At 43.1% G+C, this 16452-nt stretch overlaps 1 protein-coding gene across 2 annotated transcripts in view; it reads left to right on the top strand.

Annotated features, from left to right (window-relative positions):
- The window catches only part of TNRC6C (trinucleotide repeat containing adaptor 6C), a 139763-nt gene that overhangs the window by 74404 nt on the left and 48907 nt on the right, over positions 1-16452 (top strand). For both annotated transcript variants that reach the window (XM_010381911.2, XM_030923618.1), the window contains exon 5: positions 1763-4363. In XM_010381911.2, coding sequence (XP_010380213.2) covers positions 1763-4363 — 2601 coding nt within the window. The remainder of the gene's footprint in view (positions 1-1762; positions 4364-16452) is intronic.

The following is a 16452-nucleotide window of genomic DNA, read 5'->3' as shown; positions in this document are numbered from 1 at the left end:
AAAAGCACCCTGCCTTATGGCACAACCTGTCCCTGAGGGAACCCAAACTGGTGTTAAAATGAAATGTGACAATATTTGCTGGTAACAAGCCGTAATCTCTGTGTGTTAACTTGGTCTTATTTTCTGTGTTAAATGAGGAATGGCTCATTTATCTCTTTAGTCAGTTATTATATTAGATAGTTTTTCGAGTATGTGCGAAACCAAATTGTCATAAACCAGGGTTATAGAGCCAACCCCTAATATTTGGCAGTGAAAAGAACCTAATCATTTTATAGCAGTTTCAACATTTAAAGTTTTCTGTTGCCTGTCTTCATTTTTCCCTTGTAATTTTCACCTGGAATTACATACCTACTTTGAAATCACCTAGAGCATAATTATAAAATCATTACATTGCTCTTAAATCAAGCAATAAAAATGTCTTTTAGGTTGATATTAGCTTTAGTATGGTCTTTCTAATGATAATGATAATTTTTTACACACTTGCTTTTTTTCCTTTACATCAAACTGTGAAAGAAAATTTATTTGGGAAATTCATGTTTTAACTGTCTATAAGATTTTTCTTGTTAAAATAAATTTGAAGAGAACATAATTAAAAGGTTCTAAAAGAGAAGAAAATATTTTATTGCAATTTATTTGTATATTGTAGTATTTAGAGAAACTCACCAAGGATTTCTAAATCATATATGTGGTTTGTTGTATATTTAGGTGAAATGATTTTTTTAACATTTCTTTTACTTTATTTTTGAGTGATACATACTTTGAATAAAGTCTGCCAAAAAGTTGATTGGGATATAAGTTTGACTGTGATGTTGGAAATACTCAAATAATTATTAAAGTCATAGGAAATAAAGTGCAGATCCAAACAAGGGATTCTTTAAAAGGACCCGAAGAGTTAAATACTATAAGAAGATGTCATATGTAGTTATTCTAGGGGTCTCCAAAGAAAAGACTCTGAAGAAATAGAAAACAAGGATAGAGGGAATCCTTAGAGATCCAAAAGATAGCACCTGTAGGGCTGAGATTCTTTTTCCTTCTTTTTCTTCTTTTTTCTTTTTTTTAGTGATGTCCTTGAGCTACAGATTTTTTTTTTATGAATGTGCAGGAGACAGTGATAAACCAAATTGCAGATAAGATCAGATAAAGTAGTATACATCTAATTAAACATTTCTAATCGTTAGTATTTTTGATAACATAAGATAGCATTGTCTCCTTGTCTTTTCTCTCTTTCCTTCTGTCACCACTTCCCCTACCCCAAATATTGGTTCTGTTATAATTCTGCAACGCAATTTACAAATTTCCTACTGAAAGCCATGTTTCGCCTCTATGTAATACTGTAATCTAATTAGAGGTCTTAAAGAGAACTACAAGCTTTATTCAAAACTCCACGTGAACTTACTGTCATTGCCAGCATTTCTCAGTCTCTATATTTATAGGAGTTGCAAAGTCATGTATCTTTCAGAGCTGGCTTTACTACACATGCTTTCAGAGATGCTGATATGCTAATGTGCATTGTGAATATTCTCCAGGGGGAATAATAGTATGGTGTAGTGGTAAGAATTGATATAATTTTAAAAACATTAATGCTTTTTAAAATAGGATCTATTAAGAAGACAAATAGCTTTTTTCTTTAAGTCATTTTTTAGTGCTTGTCATTCAGATTTGAAGACTTGAAATAAAGAGCTTCCCCAAAGACTAGTTAACAGTTGATTCATTGACAAATGGGTAGAAAATCTAATTTTGAATTTTGTTTCATCTTTTTCAGATCTCAGTCATAGTGGATTGGCAGATCATTATGAAAATTCCCACTGGGGACAGCAGCCTACTTACAGAAGCGAAGCCAACTGCAGCTGGGATAAAGTGATAATAGATAGGACTGACAAGGAGGCGTGGCCTTCCATCACAGGAACAGAGACTGAATCTGCCTCAGAATGTACTACAGACACTGACTCTGCCTCCAACTGTGGCTCAGAGAACAGTAGCATGGCTACAGGGAGTGCCCAGGGCAACTTCACTGGACATACCAAGAAGACAAATGGCAATAATGGCACCAATGGCGCACTCGTCCAAAGCCCTTCTAATCAGAGTGCCCTTGGAGCAGGGGGAGCGAACAGTAATGGAAGTGCGGCCAGAGTGTGGGGTGTAGCCACAGGCTCCAGCTCTGGCCTGGCTCACTGCTCTGTCAGTGGTGGGGATGGAAAAATGGACACTATGATTGGAGATGGGAGAAGTCAGAATTGCTGGGGTGCTTCCAACTCCAATGCTGGCATTAATCTTAACCTTAATCCTAATGCCAACCCAGCTGCCTGGCCTGTACTTGGACATGAAGGAACCGTGGCGACAGGCAACCCTTCCAGTATTTGCAGTCCAGTCAGTGCCATAGGTCAAAATATGGGCAACCAGAACGGGAACCCAACAGGCACTTTAGGTGCTTGGGGAAACTTGCTGCCGCAAGAGAGCACAGAACCACAAACGTCCACTTCTCAGAATGTGTCTTTCAGCGCACAACCTCAGAACCTTAACACTGATGGACCAAATAACACTAACCCCATGAACTCTTCACCCAACCCTATCAATGCAATGCAGACAAATGGACTGCCAAACTGGGGCATGGCTGTTGGTATGGGGGCCATCATCCCGCCCCACCTGCAAAGCCTTCCTGGTGCTAACGGATCATCAGTTTCTCAAGTCAGTGGGGGCAGTGCTGAAGGAATAAGCAATTCTGTATGGGGACTGTCCCCAGGTAACCCTGCCACAGGAAATAGCAATTCTGGGTTCAGTCAGGGGAATGGAGACACTGTGAACTCAGCATTAAGTGCTAAACAAAACGGATCCAGCAGTGCTGTGCAAAAGGAAGGAAATGGAGGAAATGCTTGGGATTCAGGACCTCCTGCTGGTCCTGGAATACTCGCCTGGGGAAGGGGCAGTGGCAACAATGGCATTGGTAATATCCATTCGGGCGCTTGGGGCCACCCCAGCCGAAGCACCTCTAACGGTGTGAATGGGGAATGGGGAAAGCCCCCAAACCAGCATTCCAATAGTGACATCAATGGGAAAGGATCAACAGGGTGGGAGAGTCCTAGTGTCACCAGCCAGAACCCTACCGTGCAGCCTAGTGGTGAACACATGAACTCCTGGGCCAAAGCGGCATCTTCTGGAACTACAGCAAGTGAAGGAAGTAGTGATGGTTCTGGCAACCACAATGAAGGAAGCACTGGGAGGGAAGGAACGGGAGAAGGCCGAAGGCGAGATAAAGGGATTATAGACCAAGGGCACATCCAGTTGCCAAGGAATGATCTTGACCCAAGAGTTCTATCTAATACTGGTTGGGGACAGACTCCTGTAAAGCAGAACACTGCCTGGGAATTTGAAGAATCCCCTAGGTCTGAAAGGAAAAATGACAATGGGACAGAGGCCTGGGGTTGTGCAGCTACTCAGCCTTCAAACTCAGGGGGGAAGAACGATGGGTCCATCATGAACAGTACAAATACCTCTTCAGTATCTGGGTGGGTCAATGCGCCACCTGCCGCTGTGCCAGCAAACACAGGTTGGGGAGACAGCAACAACAAAGCGCCAAGTGGCCCGGGGGTTTGGGGGGACTCGATAAGCTCTACTGCTGTTAGTACTGCTGCTGCTGCCAAGAGTGGCCATGCTTGGAGTGGGGCCGCAAATCAGGAGGACAAGTCACCCACCTGGGGTGAGCCTCCAAAGCCCAAATCCCAACACTGGGGAGATGGACAAAGATCAAATCCAGCCTGGAGTGCCGGAGGGGGAGACTGGGCAGATTCATCGTCTGTCCTTGGACACTTGGTAGATGGGAAAAAAAACGGATCTGGATGGGATGCTGACAGTAATAGGTCAGGGTCTGGTTGGAATGACACCACGAGATCTGGGAGCAGTGGCTGGGGCAATAGCACAAATACAAAGGCCAATCCGGGTACAAACTGGGGGGAGACTTTAAAACCTGGCCCCCAACAGAACTGGGCTAGCAAACCCCAAGACAACAATGTGAGTAACTGGGGAGGAGCTGCTTCTGTGAAACAGACAGGAACAGGGTGGGTCGGGGGGCCAGTACCAGTCAAACAGAAGGACAGCAGTGAGGCAACTGGCTGGGAAGAACCCTCTCCACCGTCCATTCGCCGCAAAATGGAAATTGATGATGGTACCTCAGCTTGGGGGGACCCAAGCAACTATAACAATAAAACTGTAAACATGTGGGATAGAAACAACCCGGTCATCCAGAGCAGTACCACGACCAATACCACCACCACCACCACTACCACGAGCAACACCACACACAGGGTCGAGACACCGCCACCGCACCAGGCCAGTACTCAGCTGAATCGATCACCATTGCTCGGTCCAGGTATGAAAGGTATTTCATGTTTCTTTACAAGTTAAAAAAAAAAATCTTATTCTCATTATATATTCATGACTAGTCTGAGTAGTGTTTAATAGCAGATAGCATTAAAATAATTTCAGTTCCCTATCACCCTGCAATATTGTTGCTAAAGATTATCCAGTGAGAGCAAAGCAGGATCCTCTGGTGGTTTTCTATTCAAGAAAAAAATATATTAAGCACACTCAGTAGAACATCAAGTGAATGTTTGGGTGGTGGCAGTGGTGGCCTGGGGTGGAGACGATGGATTTGAAGGCAATGACTGCATGATTCCAAGACTTCATAACCATTTGGATACAGGAGCAAAGAAGAAGATAGGATAGACACGGCTCAGAACTTGGGCAAGTGTGCAGATGACTGTGTCAGTTCACTGGCATGCCCATGAGCACAGCAGGAGGCTCAGAGCCCGCTGTGTCTGGTGGGGACAATAAAAGGTCCCAGATATGGAAGACCAGTTCTCAGCCAGAGGGGCGAGGTCCAGAGCAGAGAGATTTTAAGGTGGCAAAGTCACGAGCATGTTTCAGAGCTGTTAGAAAGGAACAAGTGGAGATGAGAATGAGTGAAGAGGGAAGAGATCCCTGCATCCAGCAGGACAAGGGCACTTCACCCATCTTGTGAAGCAAGGAGCAGGAAAAAGCGCTGCACAGGTGGGCCAGGCTGTCATGGCCAGAGGGCCAAGGCCACCTTCTGGGGTTCTTTTCTCTCTGGGAGTGTGGATACCAGCCCAGAGTGGAGGAGGGCTGGCTAGGAGCAGCGGCATGAGTAGAGGGGGAGCGTGCATTAGCCCATGTAGAGGACAGGAACAGAGAACTGACTTGACTGGGGCCCCGGAGAGTTGCTGGGCAATGTCAGGGCCCAGAGATCACCAGTGAATTTATTGGGACCTGCCACGTTCTAGGCTGTGCCCTGGTAGCTGGGTAAACTGCAGGGAGCAAAACAGTCAAAACCCTGCCATGGTGGGGTCTAGATCTAGTGAGGGAGGCAACAGCACATGAATTGAAGTATATACGTAGTGTTGGGTGGTGATGGTGCAGGGGAGGAAGCAGTAAGCCTGAAAGGTCTGCACGCTGGGGACCAGTGGAGTTGGGGAATCACCATCTTGTGTAGGGCAGCCTGGGCATTTGGGCACCTTTTTGGTTTTTGTCATAAGCGTTCAACAGGAGACTATCCTGCTTGCTACATTAATTCAATTATGACTGCCCTACAGGACCTCCCCTGGCCCACCAGCTGGGCCCTCCAGCCTCCTCGTAGACTGCTTGGTGGTTCACTTGTACCTCAGTGAGGTTGCCACATCAGGAGTCCTTTATGGATCCTCAAGACAGTTTTAACCTCCACCTAACACATCCATGTCACTAAACCAGAGGTCAAAAGCCAGCGGTCCATGGGCTGCACCTAGTCCCACAAATGTGCGTGTTTGGCCCACATTTTCTCTGTGAATTGGCATTTTTTAATGCAGATGTTTTATATTAAATTCCAGATTTCTGGCTTCATTTGGAAACCTGAAAAGTCTGACACATTGGATTCACATGGCAACAGTCAGTCAGAGCCACTTGCCTTCATAAGGGCCTGTGCGTTCTCTCCATACAGTGTTACATTGCCCCCGACCCAATGGCAACAGTCAGTCAGAGCCACTTGCCTTCATAAGGGCCTGTGCGTTCTCTCCATACAGTGTTACATTGCCCCTGACCCCTGATGATTCCCAGCACGGAGGCTTTTGATCAGTAGCCATCGAGCATCATCAAGCTTGTGCTGCTGTTCTTACACTGGGCCTGTTGACGTTAACTGACTGGTTCCTTGGAGTACTTGAATTTGTTATTCCAATTTTTTACTAATATATGACTAATATTTCTAGGCCCTTACATTTTATAAAGTACTTGGGAGGATAAGGAGAAGCAGGAAGAAGGAAAATGAAGGGATTTGAAAAATAAGATTAGGTCGGGCGTGGTGGCTCACGCCTGTAATCCCAGTACTTTGGGAGGCCAAGGCAGGCAGATCATCTGAGGTCAGGAGTTTGAGACCAGCCTGACCAACAAGGTGAAACCCCGTCTCTACTAAAAATACAAAATTAGCCGGGCATGGTGGTGCATGTCTATAATCCCAGCTTCTCAGGAGGTGGAGGCAGGAGAATTGCTTGAACCCAGGAGGCGGAGCTTACAATGGACTGAGTTGGGACCATTGCACTCCAACCTGGGCGACAGAGCAAAGCTCTGTCTCAAAAAAAAAGAAAAAGAAAAAGAAGATTCCTCCTAAGTAAGGAATAGTCTGGTGGGACAGGCCAGTAATATCAAATTTAATAGAGTTTAATTAGCATTATAGTAAAGGTATGCGGAAAGTGATCTGAGAGCCCCCACCTGTAATGCCAGTTACTTGGGAGGCTGAGGTGGGAGGATGGCTTGAGCCCAGGAGTTCAAAGCCTGCCTGAGCGACATAATGAGACCCCATTTGTTTAAACAACAACAAAAAGCTCCAGGAACAGAATTAATGTGGTCATGCATCACTTAACAGTGGTGATACATTCTAAGAAATGTGTCATCAGACAGTTTCAGCATTGTGTTAACATAAAGTATAGTTACATAAACCTGGGTGGCATAGCCTCCTACTCACCTAGGCTGTGTGGTACAGGCATTGCTCCTGGGCTACAAACCTGTCCAGCATATTACTGTACTGAATACTGTCGGCAGTTGTAGCACGATGTTAAGTATTTACATAGCTAAACATGAAAAGGGAACATATGGTATAAAAGATTAAAAATGGTGCACCTGTATAGGGCACTTACTGTGAGTGGAGCTTGCAGGACTGGGAGTGGCTCTGGGCGAGTCAGTGAGTTAGTGGTGAGTGGATGTGAAGGCCTGGGACACTACTGCAGACTACTGTACACTGCTGGAGACTGCTGCACACTACTGTACACTACTGTATACCACTTCAGACTACTGTACACTACTATACACCACTGCAGACTATTGTACACTACTGCAGACTACTCAGACTAATATACACTACTGCAAACTACTATACACCACTGCAAACTACGGTACACTGCTGGAGCTACTGCACACTACTGGAGACTACTGCAGACTACACTACTACACACCACTCTACACCACTGCAGACTACTTAGTACCACTGGAGACTACTGTACATCACTGCAAAGTACAGTTCACCACTGTGCACCATGGGAGACTACTGCACACCACTGGAGACTGCCGCGCACCACTGGAGACTGCCGTAGATTTGGTGAACACTGAACACTTAGGCCACACTACATTTATTAAAAGATACCTTCCTTTCTTCAGTAACACTTAGCTTAAAACACAAACACATTGTACAACTGTACAAAAGTATTTTTTATACTCTTATTCTATGAGCTTTCTTTTGTACCTTTTAAACTTTTTTGTTGACTAAGACACGAACACACACATTAGCCTAGGCCTGCGCAGGACCAGGATCTTCAGTATCACTGTTGTCTACCTCCATACATTGTCCCATTGGAGATGCAGTAACAGGAAGTACAGTAAAGACATAAACTGGTAACATAATCCTGTGTTAGCATCATCGGTTGTGTGTGCTAGACCTTGCTGTGACTGGCTGCACAGTAGGTTCGTTTACACGAGCATGACCACAAACACATGAGAAATGCATTCCACTGCATTATGATGGGTGCAGCATCATTAGGTAATGGGAAATTTTTAGCTCCATTATATGTAATCCTAGGGGGCCATTGTCATCTATGCAGTCAGTTGACCAAAACGTCATTATGCAGCCCATGACTATTTTAAATTGGCTTGCATGTCCCATCTACCCGTAGTGGATAGTCCCAATTTGAGTGCCAATTCCTGGAAGAGCTCAAGCTACAGAGGGCCCTGTGCCTGGCACTGGAGTCTTGCAATAAGTGAGGTCTGGCCATGCTTGGCTGTCACGTATGGAACATTTTTATGGATCATCTCATTGAATCTTTACAGCTCCTTGGGCCTCATTTTACAAATGAGACCTGGGAGATTAAGTAGCTCTCCAAGGGTACGTATGTGGGAGGGAGATGGTAAAGTCTCAGATGTGTAATGTGTATGTAAAATATTATATCCATGACACCCTACAGAGGTTAGAACCATATTGCGTTTGTTGGAGGATCTCCCCGTTGGAGGATATCTAAGGAAATGTTATCTTTAGAAACTTTTTCTTTTAGAGACAGAGTCATGCTGTGTTGCCTAGGCTAGTCTCAAACTCCTGGCCTCAAGCCATCCTCTCACTTTGGCCTCCCAAAGCGTTGGGATCACAGGTGTGAGCCACCATGCCTGGCCAGAAACTACTTTTTTTTTTTTTTTTCTTGAGGCAGTCTCACTGTGTTGCCTGAGCTAGAGTGCAGTGGCATGCTCTCGTCTCACTGCAGCCTCCACCACCCGGGTTCAAGCGATTCTCCTGCCTCAGCCTCCTAAGTAGCTGGGATTACAGGCGAGCACCACCATGCCTGACTAATTTTTGTATTTTTAGTAGAGATGGGGTTTCACCATGTTGGCCAGGCTGGTCTGGAACTCCTGACCTCAAGTGATCCACCCACCTCAGCCTCCCAAAGTGCTGAGATTACAGGCATGAACCACCATGACTGGCCTAGAAACTACTTTTTTTTTTTTTTTCTTTTTTATTGAGACAGAGTCTCGCTCTCTGCCTGGGCTGCAGTGGAGTGGCACAATCTCAGCTCACTGCAAACTCCGCCTCCCGGGTTCACGCCATTCTCCTGCCTCGGCCTCCAGAGTAGCTGGGACTACAGGCGCCCGCCACCACGCCTGGCTGATTTTTTTATATTTTTAGTAAAGATGGGGTTTCACTGTGTTAGCCAGGATGGTCTCAATCTCCTGACCTCGTGATCTGCCATCCTTGACCTCCCAAAGTGCTGGGATTACAGGCGTGAGCCACCGCGCCCGGCCCAGAAACTACTTTTAACTCGTTTTTAGTAGCTAAAACATGGGAGCTTCACTCCGAAAGAGGCATTCTTGTTCAGTTAAAAGAGCCAAAATAATTATCTTTTATATGAAAAATATTTATAGTTTTTTAAACAAATTGCGCATATTATCACCAAATATAAAGAAGGAAAATGTGCTGTAACTGCTACACCTTAACAGTGTTGCTGTACTGTGTTCTCCCCTGCAACTCTTGCAGCCGGTGCATGTGTGTGCTCTTTGTAGTTGTAGCAGTATTATAGGAGCAGTTGAAAATCTAGTTTTACCAATTAACAAAGTTACACAAATTTTTTTCCCTGTAGAAGTATGCTCACATGCTGAAAGTATGTCAAGTTTAGTATATTGCACAACATATGGGATTATTCATTTTTTTCATTTATAACAATCTGTTTTTCTACCTCTGGCGTGAAGTGGCTACACTGAATATTATTCCTGCCCTGTATTACCTGTGATGTGTAAGTCTCAGACATGAACCAAGCCTTCTTTTGCAGTGAGAGCAAAAATCATAAGTATGATCACTTAAGAGTTACAAGCAATCATAGCCTTTCACTCTCCAAGCTTGTTAGACCAAGCTGTTCTTTGAGGCTGTAGAATTAACAGTTCCACACCAGTTCCCTTCATAGAGCCGACAGCATGCAGGAGTGGCATTGCCCCCGGTGGCAGCCCCTTGCCCTCCTCTCTGGGGACTGTGCCATCTGGGCAGTCAGGGTCAGCAAGGGCAGCAGCAGTCTGAGCACCTGCCGGGCCGTGCTGCCCACTGGCTTGAATGCCTGCACAGCTTTCCGTAGCTGTTGGGACTCCCAGACAGAAGCCTTCCACCTCATGAAATTTCTGCTATTTTTCAAGTTGGTGTTTTTAGGTTTTATGCAATTTTGCTGTTGACCTATGCTGAATTTATAGAATTTTCACTTATGTCAGAGTTTGGGTTTTAAGTTGTTGATCATTACCACTTAAGGGTATTGATCTCTCCTATCTTATAAAATATGATTTCTGAATTACATATTTTGTGTGTGTGTTGTTTTAAAGGAGCGAATGCTACAGTACAGTCATTTTTGTCCTGTTGATATTTAGTTTTCTGTGAGCCTGAGGAAAACATAGTATTTTAGGAAATGCAGTATAGCTTCCTAAACTGGATTGTCTGGACCTGGTTCAGATTCATTCTGGAGATAAAACAGCAGTATTAGTCCAGAGAAATATCCCTGTGCCTGTCTTTTTATCAGAAATTGTAGGCTGCCTGAGAAGGGCTCCAGAGGCCGCACCTGACACGGGATGTAAAGTTGTCTACACTGGCTCACACACATCCTCCTCCTTGAAAATTGCCTCAATTACTGTCTCTGGTGCGAGCCAGAATTTCAGGACCTTGTGTTCTGCTGTATATACGAAGCTATTAAGTCATCATAAAATCAGTCTGCTGTTTTACCAGTTAGTGGGATGTGGCAGAAAGGGCCAAAGTGCAAACATAAAATTTTTGTGTGTTCTAAGGGAATGAAAGCAGGCCCTAAAAATACTCAGCAACATGATTACCTTGCGTACGCAGACATAAATATTCTGGGACACTTAAAAACCAACTTGCAGCCACACAAGAGAACATTGAATATTAATTAATAAAACCATTTAGTGAGTAACGGAGCCTCGTAGTTGGCTCTGAATTTAACAATGAAATTGAACAAGAACTTCCAGAGATTTCATCTCTGAACTCAGATTTCACCGAAATATAGATAATTTTAGAGTTAAATATGAAGGCCATTATACAATTGATCCAAGCTAAACCAGCAGCAGTGGGGTAGTGACATCTTACTGTGTCTTCCAACAGTGTCTAGAAGTAAAATATTACATATGCCAATCAGAAAACTGGCAGGGAGTCTACTGCTAATACTGATCTTAGTCTAGAATTTGTTGTGTGTTCATTTTGCTGCCTATTTGCAGCTCTTCAGAGATGTCTCTCAGCCATAGCAGGTATTCCAGCTGTGCTGGTGGTGACCACTGTGGGCTCCCACAAGTCAGCAAAGGTTCTAGCCAGAGGCACACTTTACTTTGCATGTGGGTACTTAATCTGGTGATACTTGCTTTAAAATTTAGTTTTCTGAAACAATTATCATCTTATAAAATATAAAAGCAGAGATTGTGTGCATTAATCATGAAAGAGGCATATCTCCAACTCGCTAAACTAAAACTTGGAAAAAATTAGATTTAGGAAGCTTCTGCCTACGAAGGTGAGACATGTATTGTTTCTCTAAGTCTCATCAGCAGCAGAAGCCAGAGAGCAGTGGCCTTCCTTCCAGACTCCTGTCCTAGGAAGTTTATCATTCTTTAGTATAAAAACTACACCAAAAGACAGTCACCTGCAGATGGAGTGAATTGCAAGATCCTGTTACAGCTCAGCTGTTTTAACATAACTTCAGAAATAGATGCCATTGACCTCTCCAGCCAGAAGTAATTCTATTTTAAGCACTATGCAGTAGTTACTGAAAGAGGAATGGTGTGAGTGATGTATGCTTTTTGTGGATGTGGGATTTTTCTTGGGTTTTGTTTGGCTGGGTTATTTTTGCTTTCCTGTGTTTGAGGGGTTTGCTAAGTGGGGCTGGACTTGAGCAAGGGCTGGGGAGTTGGGAGCCTGCTACAGAAGTAGGAAGAGATGCTTCTCAGTGCAAGTCCATGGCATGAGACACGTGAACCCCACATGCAAAGGCCTTAGCTTTAGGTACCTTCAAGTCGAAATAGGTAAATGATGAAGACAGTTGAAAAGACAGTGTGAGGCCGGACACCGTGGCTCACACCTGTAATCTCAGCACTTTGGGAGGCTGAGCTAGGTGGGTTGCTTGAACCCAGGAGTTTGAGAACATCCTGGGCAACCTAGTAAGACCCATGTCTCTACAAAAAAATACAAAAATTAGACGGGCATAGTAGCATGCGCCTCTAGTCCCAGCTACTACTTAGGAGGCTGAGGCAGGAGGATCACCTGAGCCCAGGGAGGTTAAGGCTGCAGTGAGCTGTGGTTGCACCACCACACTCCAGCCTGGACAACAGGAGACCCTGTCTCAAAAAAAAAAAAAAGAAGAAGAAACAGAAAATATAGTGTGCCCCCCCCCCCCGCCCCCAATGCCGGTAGGAAAGAGTTAGCACATTAAAATCTGTATTAATGTAGTGAAATCAAAAGTAAATAAGATGGTTTTCCTTTTCTAATACTTACTCCACATGACTCAATAAGGCAGGCAGAAGAAGCTCTTCTAAGGGAAGTTGCTGTGCAGCTCGAGGCCCATGGTCAGCTTCTAGAAAGGACCCCGAATCATTAACCCTCAAATAGAGTCCCCTGAATTTGGAACGGAAGTGTAAAATGCCCACCACAAAGGCTTTCAGAAAAGTAGGATACTTTGCCATCTGACTATACTCTTGTATAATGAACAAACTCTTCTATATAAAGTTTCACTGTATAAAGACCCATCTTGATTTTAGATAAGAAAGTTTTATTGATCTTGCAACTATCAATTCTGCTCTGTTCCTCCATAAGCAAGTACCCAGCCAATCATAGTAAATTTACATTAAGCTTAAAGGCCATTGGTATGAGTAAAAAAGATTCATCTCTTTAATATTTAGGTCAGTACCTTAAAAAGCCAAGCACATAGCAAGCACTCAATAAATGCCTGATCGATTGCATTTTTAATCCTTTATCTTTTTTTTTTTTTTTTTTTTTTTTTTTTTAAGACAGAGTCTTAACTCTCTCGCTCTGTCACCCAGGCTGAAGTGCAGTGGCGTGATCTCAGCTCACTGCAACCTCCGCCTCCCAGGGTCAAGCAGTTCTCATGCCTCAGCCTCCTGAGTAGCGGGTACTACAGGTGTGTGCCACCATGTTGGCCAGGCTGGTCTTGAACTCCTGGCCTCAAGTGATCCACCCACCTTGGCCTCCCAAAGTGCTGGGATTACAGGCGTGAGCCACCGTGTCTGGCCTAGTCCTTTATCATATATACTCTAATTAATTACAATTGGCCACTTTTCAACTAAACCTTTCCTCCCAAAAAGGACTGCCCGTCACACTTACAAAGCCATGTAAATGGCATCCATGGAACAAACTAGAGTTGATTTCTTATTTCATAGAGGAAAGAATTCCATCCACTGACTTAATTATCTGTAGTGCTTAAGATGTGATGTGCTTAACAGTGTTTAGTGAGAGAAAGATTCTCTGTTCCCTGGTCCTGTTTCTTGGCCTTTTCTCCATCTGCTGCTCATTTTTATACCCAGCTTCCAGGTGCACACCATATTTTCTCCATTCTGATGGAAAGATGAATGTATATTTTAAAATTGAATGAAAACTACAAATCCTGGCTGTGTTTTATTATCCCTATCTCTGTTTGTCAATTTGAAGAAATTGAAGGGAGGTAACGATTCTAAGACCCCGTAGTACAGAAATATTCTGCAAAAAGCAGTGGTATTTGAAGGATCATTTTTAAAAGTTTAATATCAGTATTTTAAATGTAAGAAATTTGTTCTACCTCATCAATTCTAACTTTAAAAGAATTCCTATAAATTATTAACAAAAAGATGCCAAATTCATTCTGATGATAAACACTTAAGAGTAGAGATTATTTTAATTCTGTGTACTTAAAATAATTTTCTGTGTGCTCAAACTTCTTGTTTTGCGTCAAAATTTTCTGTTGGCATTTCAGTTTTTAGCATCTCTTCTAGAACCTTTAGAGTGTCAGATGGTACATCCTAGTGTTTCTGTTAGGATGCAGATAAGTTATAGTCTTGCCAGATTCAACTGAAAATGAAAATACTGGGCCAGGTGTGGTGGCAGGCATCTGTAATCTCAGCTACTCAGAAGCAGGAGGATCGCTTGAATCTAGGAGTTCGAGGCTGCAGTGTGCTATGATCACACTTAAGAATAGCCACTGCATTTCAGCCTAGGCAGCATAACAAGACCCCATCCCTGTTAAATAAATATAAAAATGGAAATATTCTTTTTTTTCATTTTTTGGGTAAGCAAGTGTTCTTCCATTTCTTTCTAAGATTTTGAAATGTGATGCTTGCAAGTCGTTTGCCTTCTCCATGAAAATACTCACTAGACATTTCTGCTGCCTTTAAGAGGAATTTAAAATTCTTTATAAAAATCAATTAACTATGCTTACTACAATCTTAGTATTTATCCTTAGTTTTGACTTAAACAATTTGTAATACATATTGCCTCCTCAAAGAGATGGAGGTCTAGAGATAAACAAATTCGAAGTGAGTTTATGATTTACCTACAGTAAATTAGTATTTTTATAGCTAAATGGGCTTTAGCAACACATAAGTTATTTTAGCTTCCCAAAACCTTGATAATTTTATTAGCTATGTTAATGTCTCTGATTTAATTTTGTCCTTTCAATTTGTAAAACTGCTTCTCCCAATATATATTATTGTCCTTTGTGTAATTAAAGTTATTATTGTAGTTAGCAATTGCCAGCGATAACTGGTTAGGGCTAACTCCCCTGTTATTGGTAACTATATTTGCATAATATATTGCTCAGCATAGAGCTTGTAATTTAAAATGATTTCTAGGTTGCGTATCCTTTTGTTACTAATCCATCTTACTGCATTTTCTTAGAATAAAGAGTATCAAGGGAACTGACTCCGTACTATTTTTAGTCAGAAAATTAATACATTTCATAATTAATATTGTAATATCCACGTTGAGGCCAAACAATGTAAAACTGATGGTTAACTATTTGCATTTTATACTGTAAGCTTTTCTCTTCAAGTGTCACATGCTTTCTACAGTTATGACTTAAAATATTTACATTTCTGTCTCTGAGCATAATGTATCTGTATGAAAATTACAACTGCTGGCCGGGTGCGGTGGCTCAAGCCTGTAATCCCAGCACTTTGGGAGGCCGAGACGGGCGGATCACGAGGTCAGGAGATCGAGACCATCCTGGCTAACACGGTGAAACCCTGTCTCTACTAAAAAATACAAAAAACTAGCCGGGCGAGGTGGCGGCCGCCTGTAGTCCCAGCTACTCGGGAGGCTGAGGCAGGAGAATGGCGGGAACCCGGGAGGCGGAGCTTGCAGTGAGCTGAGACCTGGCCACTGCACTCCAGCCTGGGCGGAGCGAGACTCCGCCTCAAAAAAAAAAAAAAAAAAAAAAAAAGAAAGAAAATTACAACTGCTACAAGCTGTCAACCTGACTATCAGCAGTGTCAGGTGAGCTTATGGTGGAAGCAAAAGATTAGAATTTGAAGCAAAAGATTAGAATTTGAGTTGATTTGGAAAAATAAGGTTGACCTATGCAATATAAAATGTTTTTTGTACTGAAGTGTGAAGGGCATGGGGAAATCCTTCTTGTTGCCTGGTGTCATAACTTCTTCTGTGCCTGTAGATAATACAGTTGGCCCTTGAACAGTTTGGGATTAGGGTTATCAAAAGTGTAACTTAGGACTTCCCAAAAACTTAACTACTTGACCAGAAGCCTTATTGATAACAGTCAGTTAACACATACTTTTTTATGCCTTCAGAGTTTTATACAATAAGATAAGCTAGAGAATGGAAGACATTATTAAGAAAATTGTAAAGGCTGGGTGCGGTGGCTCACGCCTGTAATCCCAGCACTTTGGGAGGCCGAGGCAGCGGATCACTTACCATCAGGAGTTCAAGACCAGCCTGGCCAATATGGTGAAACCCTGTCTCTACTAAAAATTCAAAAATTAGCCGGGCATGTTGTTGCATGCCTGTAGTCCCAGCTACTCGGGAGGCTGAGGCATAAGAATCTCTTGAACCCGGGAGGCGGTAGTTGCAGTGAGCCAAGATTGTGCCACTGCACTCCAGCCTGGGCAACAGAGCAAGACTCTGTCTCAAAAAAAAAAAAAAAATATATATATATATATATATGTTTTGTTTTTTTTTAATTGTAAGGAAGAGAAAGTATATTTACTATTCACTAGGTAGAAGTAGATCATCATAAAGGTCTTCATCCTCATCATCACCATGTTGAGGAAGAGGCTGAGGAGGAAGGGGGCCCTTGGTCTTGCTATCTCTGGGGTGATGGAGGTGGAAGAAAATTTGTGTATAAGTGGATCCCTAAAGTTCACACCCGTGTTGTCAAGGGTCACCTGTGATGCCACAGCCTTCTA

The sequence above is a fragment of the Rhinopithecus roxellana genome, chromosome 19, assembly GCF_007565055.1.
Source record: "Rhinopithecus roxellana isolate Shanxi Qingling chromosome 19, ASM756505v1, whole genome shotgun sequence".
NCBI lineage: Eukaryota > Metazoa > Chordata > Mammalia > Primates > Cercopithecidae > Rhinopithecus > Rhinopithecus roxellana.
The sequence above is the reverse complement of the archived record's forward strand: the minus strand, read 5'-3'. Positions and strand labels throughout refer to the sequence as shown.